General features: G+C 40.1%; 1 protein-coding gene across 2 annotated transcripts in view; it reads right to left on the bottom strand.

The window, feature by feature from the left end:
* Positions 1-18,765, bottom strand: part of DEK (DEK proto-oncogene) — a 33,648-nt gene that overhangs the window by 2,015 nt on the left and 12,868 nt on the right. For both annotated transcript variants that reach the window (XM_047734998.1, XM_047734999.1), the window contains exons 8-9: positions 4,840-4,975; positions 4,431-4,579 (exon numbers count right to left, since the gene is read on the bottom strand). In XM_047734998.1, coding sequence (XP_047590954.1) covers positions 4,431-4,579; positions 4,840-4,975 — 285 coding nt within the window. The remainder of the gene's footprint in view (positions 1-4,430; positions 4,580-4,839; positions 4,976-18,765) is intronic.

Here is an 18,765-nt window from a genome sequence, read left to right as displayed (position 1 = left end):
TTTAGAAATCCAGTGATATGCTTTACACCTTGGGATGAAGAAACGGAGGCTGCGTGCGAACAGCTGCACGTGCGCTCAGGGTAGTCGCTCACCAGACCCAAAACGAGCAGACGGTAAATCAGTGTGTGAACACTCTCACTGTTGTACACGCTACTGGGAATCTCAGCGGAGCTAACAGACGCAGGCGAGGCCAACACTCAGATCTCAGGTAAGGGGACTAAGCTCTTTATATTGGTGGGTTCTGTCCAATGTTTCCTAGAGACTCCCTTACGCTTCTCTGTTATGTCCTCCAACACAACTGAGGCTCCTCAACTTGACCTCTGACGAGCCTCGGCCTCCACTCCACCACTCCATCCCCCCCCCCAAGTGAAATCCCCGAGATCCGGGTGGTTTCAGGAGTGCTCTACTCCTAGACCTTTCCAGATATCCCTCTCTTCTGTCAACTGGCTCCCGCAGCCTAACTTGACGGTGACTCCTGGGCTGACTCCATTCGCACCACAGGCCTCACTCCTGAGGTGCAGTGAAGGTAAGGGCAGTTTTTCAGTGAAGGGACAGACAGTAAATGGTTTCAGCTTTTCCAGGAACAGTTTCCATCGCAACCACTCCACTATGACACTGCGGTGTGAAAGGTGCCACCGACGCGCTGGCAAGAATGGATATGCTTGCTGTCACATTAAACTATTTACAAAAGCAGGCGGGAAGATAGATCCGGCCCACAGGCTGCGGTCCGCCGATTCCTGCGAAGAATCAATCATTTACATCACTCCAGTCGTTCCCCCTCGTTCTTCCCCTGCACAGCTCTGGCCCGGAACGGGTCTACCTACCAACTTCTCTACACAACTTTTAAAGGACGGGTCCAGGGGCGCCTGGGTGGTTCAGTTGGTTAAGCGCCTGCCTTCAGCTCAGGGACCCTGAGTCGGGTTCCCTGCTCTGCTCCCTCTGCCCCTCACCCCACTTGTTCTCTCTCAAATCAATAAAATCTTTGAAAAAAAAATAATGAAAGACTGGTCCCATTTCAAGTTCTTGGTGTCCAACGCCGGAGCCTCTCTAGCAATCCCTCCGAATACTTTATCAGCTCCTCCTGCATTCCCGTCCATGGCCTTTTCATCCCTTTCTCCCTTTCGCTCTTGGCCAAGAAGCCACCATTTTGCATTCCTTCAACTTTCTGACCTACCTCTCCCCCTCTAGCTTGTTTGTATCTGGATCTATCAATATCCCCCATGTCCTTTACCTCTGCCAGGACCCTTTCCGGAACTCTCCCCTGCCATCCCAGCACCGTCTCCAAGCCTAATATATGCATGTGCTTTCTCTCCATGACCTTCTTAAAAATCTTTCATCAGCTTGTACCCCCACCTTCCATTTAGCTGCAATTTCCTTTCTAAAGCAAGCTGCTCGGGACGCCTGGGTGGCTCAGTTGGTTAAGCAGCTGCCTTCAGCTCGGGACATGATCCCAGTATCCTGGGATCGAGTCCCACATCGGGCTCCTTGCTTGGCAGGGAGCCTGCTTCTCCCTCTGCCTCTGCCTGCCTGTGCTCACTCTCGCTCCTCTCTCTGACACATAAATAAATAAAATCTTATAAAAAAAAAAAAAGCAAGCTGCTCAAAACAGAAGCTTTAATTTATTCACTTTCCTCCCTAGTAATTCATTCTCAATCCAATGGTAAATAACCCTTGCATTTACCGTCCTCTTACTATGTCAGTGATTATCTCCTACTTGCTGAGTCCAAAAAACCCCACAAGTCCTCCTCACCTGACCTCTCCATGTTGTTAATAATCCCCTCAAAAAATTACATAAAGTGTCGGGGCGCCTGGGTGGCTCAGTGGGTTAAAGCCTCTGCCTTCGGCTCAGCTCATGATCCCAGGGTCCTGGGACCGCGCCCTGCATTGGGCTCTCTGCTCAGCAGGGAGCCTGCTTCCTCCTCTCTCTCTCTGCCTGCTTCTCTGCCTACTTGTGATCTCTGTCTGTCAAAGTAAATAAATAAATAAATCTTAAAAAAAAAAATTTACATAAAACGTCTTCACAAAAGTTAAAGGCACAGAACTCATCTCTCTCCACTCTGCCCTTGTCCCTCCCCTCAGAGGAAACCAGTTATCGGTTCGCTGTGTATTCTTCCAGACCTTTAAAAAACAAGTTTTTACACAAACACATAAATGTATCAATGGCAATACTGTCTTTGGTATTTACATAGATGGGTAATAGTCTATATGTTTTAAAAAAGTTGACAATACCTGGGAGGTTTTTCCATGTTCTTTTGTACTGCTACATAAAATTCCAAAAATACCAATGTACCAGTTTAAACATTTCCCTATTGATGGCCAGTTAGGTTCTGATTTTTCAGTATTAACAGACATGCTGAACATCACTGTAATCATTCTGTGCAGATGTGACTATGTCTTTAGCATAGAGAAACCTAGAAATGGAATTGCTAGGTTAAAGGGCATTTGCAATTTAAATTTTAAGATACTACTTAATTGTTCTCCAAAGTTGTTACAACTTTAAGCATGAGTATGTCTCCCTATACCCTTACCAAGCATGAAAACTGTTAGCATTCATATTTTGTCAAGCTAATAAGCAAAAATATTTAAACTTTTATCTTCAAGTAGGGAAAGTGCATTTTCATGTTTACAGGGCATTTCTAGCCCCCCTCCCTGAACCCTAGCTGTTCTCCATAGCCCTTGCCCATTATGCCCTGGAGGGCATGACCTTCCCCTTCTGGAAACTGTCTCCCCTCTTTCTCGGCTTTGACAACACCTTTCTACAGTTTTTCATATTTTGTAGAAATCACTTCTCAACTCTGATTTGAGTGGTTTCCAGGACTTTGTCCTTTGCTTACCTCTATCTTCTTGCCTGGGCCACCTTATCTAATCTAGGCTTCTGGATTTAACTCCCAGCAGTACCCCAGTCTGTCTCTCCTACCTTGGAAGAATTACAATGGTCACAGTTTCTCTCACTTGGATGTTCCCAGCACCTCATCTCATAATGCCTAGAACAAAGCTTTTTTTCAGAATGTACCCTTTGTTCTGTTCCCTAGATAGTTAATGGAGCCGCGCCTTAACACCCACAGCTGAGCCAACGCTCACCAGGCTCTCTTGATTTCTGACTTGGTTATGGCCACCCTGTAACTTTGATTATAACAAACCGGGGTTTCATGACTATCATCCCATTCTTTATTCTGTCCTCTATTTGTCTGGGATGACTCTCAAAAATCAGATTGTGTTGGCCCCTGACGATCAGTTCCCAATACCCCACTGAGCCTCCCAATTCTCCCACTAATTTTAGGGAAAAAACTAAACTCTGCAATAAGACATATATGAGTTCTACGAAACTTGTCCTTTTCTTCCCTAACTCCTGTGAAGACTTCTTTCCAACTCTAGTCTTCAGCCAAAGAAATTACTATTCCTTGTGGTCACTGTCCTATTTTATGCACATGTGTCCATGTTGCTCGACTGTATGGCACAGCTGATGCTCTAGGATCTCTTTCCTCCTCCCAGGCCCAAGCAGGTGCAGTTTCTTCTGTGGCGGTGTGCCACCTTCTGCACTCTTCCAGTCCAGCCCTTACCAACTGTCCCCAACTCATTGCAACAGCCATCTCCTATCTCACCTAACAGCAAGCCCCCAACAGCCAAGTAATAGATTTCCCGGCTTTACCCCCAAATCCATCCCAGTGCCTGGTACACAGTATGGCTCAGTGAATGTTAAATGAACAAACAAAACAATTATCAAGGTCTTAAAAAAGTATATAATATTTCACCTTCAGTACATTTGAAATTTTAATTTGGTTTAACCATGACACACTAGATTCTAAAATCTCCCAATTTTGATCTAGGGTATGGAATCTCTATGGAATCATATTCAAGACTAGGGACATTTTATTTTCTGCGTATCAGAAAAACTTCTCACAGAAGTCTGAGCTAAAATCCTGATCTATAGCATCTTATAACTAATGCTGAAAATAAGGTGGTACATGAGATTGTCTTTTAAAATACCGATTTATCTAAGTAATCTTAATCTCTACACCCAACATGGGGCTTAAACTCACGATCCCAAGGATCAAGAGTCAGAGGCTCCTCCAATGAGCGAGCCAGGCACCTCGAGAATGCTCTTCTAAATTAATATAACCTAAGGATGCATCAGTAAAAATAGTTTCCAGATCAGGAAAAGCAAGTTTTCTCTGTGGTTTGGAATGTATCACTTCAACTTTCTTCGCTGTGCACATCCTACTGTCATTTATGAAGTAATTTCAATAGGGCAGAGACTTCGACTGACTGAAAGCAGCATCCCAGCACCGTGAGGACGCCTGGCATGTAACAGTTCAGCAGACATTTAGTGAGTGAACACATCCACACAAGAATCCTGCTTTTTGAACTGAGGGCTGAGTGGAAGAATTTTTCAAATAAAAGCAAAATGATCCAAGTATTTGTCCAATTACCTCCTTGCAAATCTGCTTCATTGTGACTTCCTCCAAGTTGGCACTGGCCAGTAACTTCTTCACGGTTTCCTTTAACTCTTCATCTGTAGGAGGTTTCTTTAATTTTTTAATTAAAGGTTCATCATCTGAACTATCCTCAGATTCACTTTCTAAAAGTAAGATAAGCTTTCATTAGATTCTCAAAAGGGTTATCAGGTAAGATGATACATCACCACTCCATAAATTAGTTATATAACATCCACTGACATTTTGTCAATTTTGAAAAATTACAATTATTAAAAAAAACTGGTATACCTTCCCCCCCACCAGGCAATTTTCTTGGCAGTTTATTTGCCACACACACTTCAAAACTGTTAGAGCACATGAGTTCTACCTTTAGAGTTGCTGAAAATGTGTCATTCTAACATACCTTTTTTGGAACTGTTTTGATTCTTCTTGGTGGTGCTGCTATCTGCCTTCTTAACATTAGCACTTTTTATGGTTTTCTTACTTTTAGAAGTAGCTTTCTGTTTAGGTTTTTCTCTTTTAGATGTCTTTTTTGGTGGCTGGTGGAAAGGAAAGCAAAGAACATTTACGAAGAGATTAATTCCATTCCTCTATTCCTCTGTACCTCTTAACAGTATTAGAGAAAATTAATGTACTCAACATCACCAATGAAAAATTATTACTAGTCATCAACTTGAGATAACCAATATCCTCAAACTTCACTTTATCCGAACACAAAACTAGTCACAAGAATCAAACACTAAAAATAAGACGCCCAAATTTTACAAACTATAGACCGGAAATTTTATATGCATTGCCTTAATCTCAAAAAATACCTCTAGAATATAGGTGCTATTAATATTCTTCTACTGTCTCCCAGCTAGAATGGAAGTTCCATGAGGACCACGATTTTTTTTTTTTAACACTCTTCAGTTCACTGAGGTATCCCTAACTCCTAAAATAGTGCACCACGGACAGCAGTTGCTCAGTAACTATTTCTGAACATGTGAGGAGACTAAGGCTTGAGAGGTACTTTGCTCACAGCCACATATTTAACAAAATACGTGAGTGAGTTTCAACTAGATCTGACTCCAGAATCTATTTTCTTCAATACTGATTCACAGCTGATTAAACAAAAGCAAAGTATATACACATGGATAGGTTAAAATGACAAAATTATAATTTATACTTTGTCCCAACTATGGTCTCTGAAATTAGGGAACATTAATTCATTTAATTAATTTCCCCAAAGTAGAAGCATCTTATATAAACAAATAGTAACCTAAAATCTCATCTCTACACCCCCAAAATACTTCAAATCACTTCTGAAAGAATGGCTCTCCAAATGTTTTACACTTACAATTCTGATTATAATTCTTTAAAAAAAAAAAAAAAGATGGATATTGATTTGAAAAAACTCTTGAAGAAAGTTAAAGTACACAGACCGATCTGTTCCAGGAGTTAAGTGGGCTCAGCTGTGGCTCTTTCCTCCGGGCACACTGCCGTCGCTACGTATGCGCTGCAGGCCACCCGCCGCGGCAGCCTGTCTTACAGCGGACACATACCGGTGGCGGGCAGCCGGCTAACCTCACTAATTTAACTGCCGCTAAGAAAGTGCATTTGAGAGGTGGCAAGGGGTCGAAACGCTTCCTAAAAGTAAAGTATATGAACTCCACCTATGCATTATTATTTAGAGGTCATTTTTACTTATTTCCTAATTCTTGGAGGTGTTCCAAATATTGGGGGGTGCTCGACAGGTTATCACTGGTTCATCAATTCTCTATGACTAACTTGAACTAAGTTTTATTAAGTTTCCACCTAATTCATAAGAAACACATTAAACGCTAAAAGGGAACACTAAAATTTCCTAAGTTCTGTTAGTGTATTTCATACATAGAATAATCACTATTATGTATCACATTTTAGTCAAAGTTCAATAAAACCTGACCGGTAGATGACCTAAATACTTTACAAGAAAGTAAGAAAGAGGTGGGGAGGGTGAGCAAGGGATAACATTCTAAGCATTATTACCTGATCCCCATCCAAATTAGATAATTAAAGTCACATAGTTAAAATACTTCCAGAGCCTTTTAAAGCCAGGGCATACATAGCTATCATTAAAATTTTACAAGGCACACAATATGGCACCACTTTAAAACCAGCAAATCGAGAGTAGTGCTAGTTTGACAAAGTATAAAAATTCACAGTAATTAAAAAAATTGATAGTGATAAAGGAGAATCAAGCCATGTCCACAAGATGTCACCACTGGACAAACACAAAGAATTAAAACTATGCTTCTTTCTGTATCTCACATCATCATCTAGCAGGGACAGTGTTCCCTAGTTTTTTAAGTGAACAACCAGCCTATTAAGAGAAACACTGTACACATATTGTCACACGCACTACAGAAATCTAATGGGTAGGAGTGTAGGCTCTTAAGGATCGCTGCCTGGTTTCGGGTTCTGGCCCCAGTTTCTGCATTTACAAAATGAGGGAAATGTGATAGTACTTAAAGATTTTTATGGGAAGTAAAGGCATTAATACATGGAAACTACTTTTAATGGTGCCAGACTCATAGGAAATGGTTAATGAGTATTAGTTATTATTACTATCGCCAGTGCTTCTTTTTGTAAAGAAATTCTTTAATTAAACAAATGCAGTCACTTGGAAGTTTTAAAGTTTTCTTTAAAAGCAAGGCACATATAGAGACTAGATACACAGAACCAAAGCAGTAAGATAGCTCAGTGACCCCTGTGTTAACTAACCATGGTGCACTGTGCTTATTTCAGTACATTCTGGAGACAGCACTGAACCCACAAACATCCAGCCCTGTAATAATACACTGTGTCATTTATACCGAATTTCACTTATCTTTAGTAACCAGTGACAAGTTCTTCTGTGACAAACTGGAAGCAGGAATTCAGAAAAGCGATAAATGTTGGCATGGAGTAGCAGTGAAAAGGGAGTAGTAAAATTAACCAAACTCTACAGAACTACCTATCTTCAGGTTTCGTCCTGAGCACAGAGGCAATCAAAGTAAGTCCCATTAGCCTTGCAGATGAACCCAGTCATCTCCACGCTGCCCTAATGACAAACCAGAGGTCCATACAGGAGGAGGCTGCTCTGAACAGTGGGGCATCCCAAGGACCTGGTGCTGGGACACAACGGACAGTCTCCGGTAGGTGAGGCAAATGTGAATAATCTGGTATTTTGGAGGTAAAGAGGCCCGGAGAGCTGAGAAAAAGAGTGAAAGTGTGCCCACTTATACTCTACAGGAACGTTCAAATCCTCATTACTTCACTTACTCCCTTCCTCTACTTAGGAAAATCTCCCTCATGAGTCTGAATCCAGCCCACCGGTCACTTCCCCTGAATCTTTCATTTTATCACCAACTGACTAATCTGTGGCCCCAGTACCTGGCCTACAATTCACATATCCCTACTTCATGCGAAGCAATGAGTAAGAACACAGGTTTGAGCCAAACTTCCTGGTTCAAATCCTGACTCTACTACGACTGATTCTGTATTCTCAAGCCAATCACTTACTTTCCCCGGGCCTGTTTCCTCATCTGTAAAATGGACGTAACAACACCAGATTTTGCTGAATTTAAGATTTTTTTTTTTTTTCCAAATTTTTTCATCTCAGCAGTATCTGACTGGGGTGCATTTTATAATTTACATTAAAATGACGCCTTAAGGCACTGAAAATTCCATGAACTCTGGCCATATCTGTAGAATTGTTGTGAGGATCAAATGAGTAAATATAAGGCAGCAGAGAAAATAAACATTAAATATATAGCTTTATTAAACTAGTTACTTACAGCCTGTTTTCCCATCCTATCACAGGTTTCTTTTTTTTTTTTTTTAATTTTATTTATTTCACAGAGAGAGAGAGCGAGAGCGGGAACACAAAGTAGGGAGAGTGGGACAGGGAGTAGCAGGGAGCCTAATGCAGGACTTGATCCCAGGACTCCGGGATCATGACCTGAGCCAAAAGCAGACACTTCACGACTGAGCCACCCGGGCACCCCTTTATCACAAGTTTCTAAGGGTATATTTGACAATCTCTATGAGAAGAGACACCTGACTGCCTTATTTACCTCTATCAGTCCCCAGCAACCTTAAAAATGTTTAGCATAAAGCAGCCATTTAAATATTTGTCATGTTCATCTCTGTATCATTTTTAGGATGTGGTTTACTTGTACTCTGAACCCAGGACATGGTTAAAATGTAATTAAAAGGAAAAAGAAAAAGGCATCTCTACAGTCCTGCTTTCACATACACTATCTTATGTGAACTTAAAAAAAAAAAATCCAGGGGCACCTGGGTGGCTCAGCGGGTTAAGCCGCTGCCTTCGGCTCGGGTCATAATCTCAGGGTCCTGGGATCGAGCCCCGCATTGGGCTCTCTGCTCAGTGGGGAGCCTGCTTCTTCCTCTCTCTCTCTGCCTACTTGTGATCTCTCTCTGTCAAATAAATAAATAAAATCTTAAAAAAAAAAAAAATCCAAAGACAAAACAGTTTATTTCATTACAAAGGAGGAAAACATATCTGAGTAGTTGACAGCCAATGCCTTATAGATAGTAAGAAGCAAGACCTGCTTCACAAGTTCGTTATGCCTACCACAGATTAGTTGCTTATAGAAATGACTAACGTACCAATGCACGTCTTTTAAGCCAGAGTTGAAATGACAGAAATAAGCCAGTGATATCATAACCTATTTATGTTCTTAAATTTAACTTTTCCATTACATACACATGTTACCAATAACAATCAATTAAAAAAAAGTTGGTAGAAAATGCAAAATAGCAACAAAGATCACCAAATTCTGCATTAGGGCTCTTTGGCTTTTACCCTCCAAATTTTGTAGGGGCCCCAGGATCATTTCTCTACAATTTTTTTTTTAAAGCTAAGATGGTGCCTTAGTGTAATCTTACTTTGTATAGTTTTTATCAAATCTTTCACTCTGCTGACCTCTCCTGTTTATCCTTTAAAAGCTCAGATGAAATCATTACCTCCTGTGAGGGTTTCCTGTCTGATCTTTGCTCCCCAAATGTCCCCAGAAAGAGGTAAATACCCTTTATCTTCTGAACCTCTGTATTATCTTGTCCAAATCTTTTTTAGCTTTTAAGTTACACTCTCCTATACTTTCTTCTTCCTGATCTTTGACTTCTCCCTCTCTACCAAATGCCAAAGGCAGAGACCCTGTCTTGTTTCTTGATCTCCAGCTCACAGCTCAAAAACAGACACTTAGTAGTTGCTATGTAATTATTTGGAAGATTGAGATGGGAAAAGACTCTTGGAAACCAGGTAACTACTGAAGATCAATTCCCAACCCTGAGGTTGTGTCACCAGCACCACTCTGCTTGCTAGAACATGTTTGCTACCAACAGAAGCCAAACGTCTTGGTTTTTTTAATGTAACTGTCTTATGGCACAACTTACAGATACAGATTGCACAAAGGAGACCATCAGGTAAATCATCCAGCGTGAGGCCTGAGCACCTATGTATTTTCTCACAAAGCCCTGCAGCAACTCACCCAGCTATAAATCTTCTAAGATGACAGATAAATTTACAGTCTGAATCTCTCACCAAACTTTCTCTACGAAGTGCCAGAGGGTAATTAATTTAGGCTTTGCTGCCGACATGTGCTTACTGTTGCAATCTTCATTTTTTATTTTCATAAATATTTCAAAAATGGAAAAAACCATCCTCAGTTTCTAGGCTGCACAAAACACGCCATAGGTTGGATCTGGTGTACAGGGCTATGGGTGTCAATTACTGATCCAGATTATAAATTACTGGAGCTATATAGGTCAAAGGCAGGAACTAGATAAATTTGTCAGTAAGATAATTCCTTAAATTATATATATTTATGTCAAAAGTTTTTAGTTTTTAAAATAATCCCAAGTAGACATTACTTACTAAATTATCTAAAGCTATTGCTTAAACAGGAAAAAATATACAGTGGAAAAAGACACTCTCTTCAATAAATGGTGCTAGGAAAATTGGACAGCTATGTATAAAAGAATGAAACTTGACCATTCTCTTACACCATACAGAAAGATAAACTCGAAATGGATAAAAGACCTCAACGTGAGGCAGGAATCTATCAAAATCCTAGAGGAGAACATAGCAGTAACCTCTTCAACATCGGCCCCAGCAACTTCTTTCAAGACATGTCTCCAAAGACAAAGGAAACAAAAGCAAAAATGAACTTTTGGGCTTCATCCAGATCAAAAATTTCTGCACAGCAAAGGAAACAGTCAACAAAACAAAGAGGCAACCCACGGAATGGGAGAAGAGATTCACAAATGACAGTACAAAGGGCTGATATCCGGGCGCCTGGGTGGCTCAGTTGGTTGAGCGACTGCCTTCGGCTCAGGTCATGATCCAGGACTTCCAGGATCGAGTCCCGCATTGGGTTCCCAGCTCCTTGGGAAGTCTGCTTCTCCCTCTGACCCTCTCTCTCATGCTCTCTCTCACTCATTCTCTCTCAAATAAATAAATAAAATCTTTTAAAAAATTAAAAAAAAAAAGGCTGATATCCAAGATCTATAAAGAACTCAAACTCAACACTCAAAAAACAGATAATCACGTCAAAAAATGGGCAGAAGACAGACACTTCTCCAAAGAAGACATACAAATGGCTAAAGACACATGAAAAAATGTTCATCATCATTAGCCATCAGGGAGATTCAAATCAAAACCACAGTGAGATACCACCTTACACAAGTTAGAATGACCAAAATTAGCAAGACAGGAAACAACATGTGTTGCAGGGGATGTGGAGAAAGGGGGACCCTCTTCCACTGTTGGTGGGAATGCAAGTTGGTGCAGCCACTTTGGAGAACAGTGTGGAGATTCCTTAAGAAATTAAAAATAGAACTTCCCTATGACCCTGCCATTGCACTACTGGGTATTTACCCCAAAGATACAGATTAGTGAAAAGAAGGGCCATCTCTACCCTAATGTTCATAGCAGCAATGGCCACAGTCGCCAACCTGTGGAAAGAACCAAGATGTCCTTCAACGGACGAATGGATAAAGAAGATGTGGTCCATATATAAAGTGGAGTGTTATGCCTCCATCACAAAGGATGAATACCCAACTTCTGTATCACCGTGGATGGGACTGGAAGAGATTATGCTGAGTGAAATAACTCAAGCAGAGAGTCAATTATCATATGGTTTCACTTACTTGTGGAGCATGAGGGATAATACGGAGGACACTGGGTGAAGGAGAGGAGAAGTGAATTGGGGAAAATGAGGGGGAGATGAACCATGAGAGACTGTGGACTCTGAGAAACAAACAGAGTTTTGGAGGGCAGAGGGTGGGGGGTTGGGTGAGCCTGGTGGTGGGTATTAAGGAGGGCACGTATTGCATGGAGCACTGGGTGTGCTGCATCAACAATGAAACTTGGAACACTGAAAAAATAAATTAAAAAAAAAAAAACTTTTGCTTAAAATCAAATTTGAATCTAAATCAGTAGTTCTATATAGACAACTCTGAGGACAGAAGCATATGCACTAGTCACTCTGGAAAGAGTAATATGGACAAAACATTAAAAAATATTACACCTGAAACTAATGTGGCATTGTGTGTCAAATGTACTTTAATACTAAAATACATATATATATCATATCCTTGGAGTGCAAAACAGAGGATATATCAACCTCACTCTTAGAATCAAGACTGACCAAGATACAAGATATTAAAGTACATGGCACATCGGAGAGTCTCAGGATGTCTGCTCCTTGTGTTTACCAAGAAACGCTTACTGAATGAGTGGTACCTCTCCTCAGGTAGACTGTTCCTAGAAGACAGAGGTCAGGTCTCTTTTTCCCCTCCTCAGCAAAATTCAGGTAGAACAAGACCATCATTCTGAATAAACAAGAATGATGCATCTATTATTTCCAACATGCCCAACCTCCTGAGCTCTCCAGAGTCTGGCTTCAGTGCACACTGCTCTAGCTTCATCTCTCACTGATTTACTTCTAGACACATTACATAACCACAAACTGAAGTGTGTCTCTCCAAGGGACCCAGGGCTTTCTTGTTCCCCATCTCTGTCCACATGTCCAACTTTCCTGTCTATTCCCAAGGTCAATTTCAACCAGTATTTGTATCATTTCTCTCCAAAGCTTTCCCTCAGAGATAGGAATATTTTCTTTGGGAATCCTATATTAAGTATCATTCGAATGGCATTTGGGTAGAAATTATTCTCTGGAACCTCAACAGCACTTAGTGTATTCTCAATTTATTGAACTGAATAAAGTAAAAGTGACAACACCAGACACCCCTGCTTTAAAATCTCAAAATATTTTGGAAAATTTTAGTAATTAGAGCAAACCCATTATGTGGCATTACAAAGGAAAAATGCTGGAAGCACTCATGAGAGTTAACTAACATTTTGTTACTTAATCGAACAAGAGTCAAGACTTGAGTCTTTCATCAAAATACGTGGGAAAAAATTAGGTGGCTAAGTTTAAAAAAAATTTAAGAAAAGGCTAGTTTCCAAATTGTCATGGAATTTATTAAGATTCTGGCTTGTTATTTTTGAATCTGCTGTGAGTGGTTCAAACAGAACCATCCAGTATTATAGTAAGTTTTAATGCAAAACAGACAAAAAGGAAACAAAAATTGAGAACTGCCATTAATTTCAGATAGTACCTCGTACTATGATCTAATTTTGTAAAAGATTAGTAACAGAAAATTTTTTAAAATTTGAAAAGGATTTTCTGTTATCTCTGATTACCGTGAAGGTATAGAATCAGAGGAAGGACACAAGTACTTTTTGAAGGAAGGCAAAAAAAAAAAAAAAAAAAAAAAATCTCGGGAGAAAAGGCTTACCTATCTTTTATAGGCAGCAGGGCTCTTGAAGGAGGGTCTCCAAAAAAGACGCCTGTCACAGAGCCAGAATCCTGTCCTCACAGCAGAAAGGTTGTACTGGGTGAACAGATGAACAAAATAAAAATTAGCTTAAAATACACTATTCTTTGAACAACTTGGCTGAGAAAACTCAAGACTGCCAAGAGTAAAGAATGTGCAAGGCTCATTATATCACAAAAGATATGAAAGCCAGTTAAAGTCTAAGATTTTATTATTATTATTCAACTTTGCCTTCCTAAAAAAGATTTTAATAATTGACATGGTTTTCTAAATCCTCTTTATCAAACTATGAGATGGGGGTGGAGGTGGGGGACTCTTTTTTTTTTTTTTTTAAGAAAATAATTAAGGACTAACAAAACTTTTTAATTCACCCTCCCACTACTACCAAATAATTCCCTGAATGGTCCAAATATATGTTTACCAAAAAAGGTAACTAAAGTCTCTCTGATCTGCCAAACATGGTAGGATGGCTCACCCAACGTCTTTGCCTTTCTCCACTGATGTAAGAAAGCTACCACCTGGATCTCAGCTTCCCCTGCAGCTAGAGGTAGAGGGGTGATAAAGTTCTGGCCAAGGCAACATACACGGAGATCGCTGGTAAAAGGTATCCCCTCTGGGGGAATAAAAGCAAACACATTCCTAGAAGAAAGCCTTTGCTCTTCCTATCAGGAGCAAGGATCCAAGGTCTAAAGGTAAAACCACCATCTTGTGATCATGAGGTTAAGTGCCACATAAGCAGATGGTGGCTCAGGAACAAAGAGGATATTAAAATTCTTGATACCTTTCTCAAGCTGATGTACTGGCCCCCGATTGCCTGTCTGTGGATTTCCTGTCATGAAAGAAAAAAGAACTCCCGTTTTGGACATTACTAGTAAGTTTTTTTTTTTTTTAAAAGATTTTATTTATTTATTTGACAGAGAGAGATCACAAGGAGATGGAGAGGCAGGCAGAGAGAGAGGAGGAAGCAGGCTCCCTGCTGAGCAGAGAGCCTGATGCGGGACTCGATCCCAGGACCCTGAGATCATGACCTGAGCCGAAGGCAGCGGCTTAACCCACTGAGCCACCCAGGCGCCCCACTAGTAAGGTTTTTAAGTATTTACGTTGAAGACATTCCTGATACATATGAGTACATTCAGATAAATTTTAAATACCAAGTAATAATTCAGTTTGCTGTATACTTTTCCAGTTGTAAGAGTGTTATAAAAATACTTAGACAACAGGAGTATTAGAATAAAATTTTAAAAAACTAAGTATGTTTTTAAGGGTCTAAGAGATTATCAGAACTGTTTTCTCCAGGTGGGAAGCCACGCTTCCCATTCTGTACTCTCCAGTAGTTCTCTATGCCTAAGGTCTAACACCCATGGTAAATGACAAACCTAAGCATGGTTTAATCTCACTGGTTCATATAAGCAATCTTCTCCTAAAGATACTAATCCAGTATAGGAACCAGATGATTTTCAGAATAACTTTATAGGAAATACCTAAACGTGTCATTTTCCTATTCCTTCATTTTTTTAAATAAAGATTTTATTTATTTGACAGACAGAGATCACAAGTAGGCAGAGAGACAGAGAGAGAGAGAGGAGGAAGCAGGCTCCCTGTGGAGCAGACAGCCCGATGCGGGGCTCAATCCCAGGACCCCGCAATCATGACCTGAGCCGAAGGCAGAGGTTTTAACCCACTGAGCCACCCAGGTGCCCCTATTCCCTCATTTTTAAGAAATTTCATCTACACTACAAATTTCCCAATTCTAAACTGCTCTACTCCTACTGCCCTAACTAAGCAAACGTCCAATAGCCAAGATGGTAAGTTTAAAACAACTCTTTAATAAAATCGCTCTTGGAAAGAAAGGGCTTCTTAAGAAAAGGAGGATTTGGGGCGCCTGGGTGGCTCAGTGGGTTAAAGCCTCTGCCTTTGGCTTGGGTCATGGTCTCAGGGTCCTGGGATCGAGCCCCGCACCCAGCTCTCTGCTCAGCGGGGAGCCTGCTTCCCTTTCTCTCTCTGCCTACTTGTGATCTCTGTCAAAAAAATAAATAAAATTAAAAAAAAAAAAAAAAAAAAGAAAAGAGGATTTAAAACCTCTGTGAACCACTCACTGCCTATTACTGAAACAGAACTCCAGGTACAGAGAACCTCCAACAAAATGTCCTAGCAATTACTGGCTAACAGGCTTAAATAGGACACGTTTTCTAACAAAACACTTAAAAAAAACCTGACAATTATTTTAACTACGTGATTTCCAGTGACTTCAATCTTACATTTAAGAGATAATAAATTAACGTAACAAACATCCTAGTCTTCCACACAGCTACATCTGAAAATGACCAGCTGAATGAGTAACACTCAACCTCACATAACTGGTCAATGGACAACTGTAACTCGAACTGGATTTCTGCTTCAGAGTCCTGACTTTAGCAATGGGACATAGATTATTTAGTCCAAAGCCCTCAGTTGACAGAGGAAATCAAAGATAGCATTTATCTACCCAACTTCATACATAGTTACTTACTCCAAGAATCTAAAATAAAACAAGAATATGTTAATGGGGGAGAGGCCTTTCCCCCCTCCCCCAAATTCAAGATTTTTTTCTTTATCTGACAGAGCACAAGCAGGGAGAGCAGAAGGGGCAGAGGGAGAAGCAAGCTCCCTGCTGAGCAGGGAGCCCAATGCAAGACTCAATCCTAGGACCCCAAGATCATGACCTGAGCCGAAGGCAGACACTTAACCCACTGAGCCACCCAGGTGCCCTGGGGGAGAAGTCTTTTATTTAAATGAAGGAAAAAATCTGTCTCAGGAAATAAACAGAATAAGTAATATTAACTTAGTAATTTTCTATTAAAAGAATCTACCAAAAAATTCTATCTACAGGCAATTCACAACTTTTCCAATCAACCTGTAACTCTTTTGGCCTCTTAGAAAAAGAGGTCCATGGGGTGCCGGGGGTGGGGGGGGGTCAGTCATTTAGGCAGCTGCCTTCAGCTCAGGTCATGATCCCAAGGACCTGGGATCAAGCCCCACATCAGGCTCTTTGCTTAGTGAGGAGCCTGCTTCTCCCTCTCCCTGCCCCTCCCCCTGCTTGTGCACTCACTTTCAGTATCTGTCAAATAAATAAAATCTTAAAAAAAAAGTAAAAAGACGTCCTTTCATAGTAATAATAAAACATAATGCCACCTGTGAAGTCCCTAACAAAGTTAACACTTAACTAAGTCCTCAAAAAAACGGAAAAATAAGGGAAAACACAGTTACCATAGAAATACTGTTCCTCCTGTTAGTACTTACCATTCATAGGAACAGAATCAGAAATAAAGTGGGTTTTTTTTTTTAAGATTTTATTTATTTATTTGACAGAGAGATAGAGAATACAAGCAGGTAGAGTGGCAGGCAGAGGGAGAAGCAGCAGCAGACTGTCCACTGAGCAGGGACCCAATGCCAGGACCCTAGAATCATGACCTGAGCCAAAGGCAACCGCTTAACCGTCTGAGGCACCCAGGCACCCGAGAAATAAAGTTTTTTGAGAATAGTCCTAAATGTGATATAGCTTTTAGAGCCATGAATAATAAAGTTATCAAGGAAAAAAAAAAAAAAAAAAAGATTATTTCTCAGTCCAGATTTTACTAGATTATATTTTAGAATGTTTGTCAGTACCAGTCCAAGGACAAAAACCAAAGAGGAGAATGGAGCGTTATGATATAGCATTTATGTTGTGTGACTTTATATGACTGTAAAAGTCTATTTGTGTTTTCTTTTTTTCCTACATCGATTTTCACCATCTGACCTGGGTTTCTAGCAAATGATCCTTTTTTATAGTCCTGTAGAAAGGCTTTGATTTCTAAGTGGGACAGTTCCACTTGTGATCACTGTCCAGGAACCAATATGGTTACAAATCAGAGGTCATCTATATTACAAACTTCCAAGTAATTCTACTTAGAATAGGACAATCATCTGGAAAGCAAGTAAGAAAATGAGTATAAAACACCCTCACCTTTTAACCTGCACCTTAGCAACGACAGGAAGCCTAGGTTTAGGAATACTACATATGATAAAAGGTTATCTTAATACTATTAGTAATAGCAGCAGCTAATACACAGTACTTGTACCAAGCACTGCTCTAAGTGGTTTAAACAAAGTCACTGAAATCAACCCTTTGAGGCTGGTCCTGTTATCAACTGCATATTACAGATGAGAAGCTGACATATACAGTTTATAAGTAATCTGCCCAAAGTCATGCTCCAAGATACAGCTGGGATTTGTACCCAGAATAGTTTCTGAAGCCCATACCCATAATCACATTGCCTCTATGGAAAAATTAAATATTTATATTCTATGACAACTTTTCATGCTTTAAATCTGCCTTTAAAAAGGTTTTAGGAAGCATAGTGAACACATGTAGTAACAACCCAAAATCTGTTGAATGAGGATGATTATTACTGCAAAATTGCTATTATTACAGATTCACATATAAACAAACCTGTTTCCCTCTTGATGTCCCTAGAATCTATTCCATAAAAAACCTTAGAGCTGAGATTTCTCATCTTCCTTTGCTCCAAAAATATATTATGAAATACCTGCTAGACTTGTAATATTCTTTTGTAAATTATTACGCATTTCATACTTAGCTTTATAGAAGCTAAGTCTTTTTTGTCTTTACAGAACTCTGACATTAAAATAATCATGGATTTTATGTACCTAAAAACAAATACACACACATACAAAATCAGAGTTCATCCCATCTTTATTCCTTCTAATCCAGGAGTTACCAACTGGAGGTGACCCTCCTGCCCCACCCCCAAGGACATCCGGCAATGTCTGGAGACATCTCTGGTATTCACAACTGGAGGTTGTAGGGGAAGGTGCTATTGTCCTCTACTGGGAAAACATTCTATAAGGCACAAGACAGCCCTCCACAACAAAGAATCACCTTGGCTTAAAAAAGTCAAGCCAATTAATCAAGTCCCTAAATAAGACAAGGAAGATGACCCAATTTACATAGCAAGGTCTGACAACTGCAGGAGACACCATAACAAAGTTAAAACAGTCTCTACCAAAACACTATTAACCATAGTAAGAAATCATCTGAGGATATGCATCAACAAGAGGGTAAAGCTAACTTTTTAAATGATTCAGCAGCTCTCCTCCTCCTGAAGTTTCACTTGGGAAACTAAATATTCTCAGAATTTTACAGATATGCCCAAGTAAAAGAAAACGGCAGGCATTCCTAGGTGATACAAAACTTGCCCACCCATCAAATAAACTTCAGACACTGTTCTTCTCATTAAATAATCCCCAATGAGTTGAGAAAACCTTGCTTTTTTCCATAAAACAGAACAAAGTGCCTCAAATCAATCATAAAATACTAACGTAAAAAAATTCTCAAACAATCTGTTTCTCTGGGTTCCTGTTCAGTACATGCACTGCTCTCCCTTCCCATTTACCTACTCTAATTTTCAAAGTCCAGCTCAAA

The sequence above is a fragment of the Lutra lutra genome, chromosome 6 (assembly GCF_902655055.1).
Source record: "Lutra lutra chromosome 6, mLutLut1.2, whole genome shotgun sequence".
Taxonomy (NCBI): Eukaryota; Metazoa; Chordata; class Mammalia; order Carnivora; family Mustelidae; genus Lutra; species Lutra lutra.
This window is presented reverse-complemented; position numbering and strand designations above follow the sequence as displayed.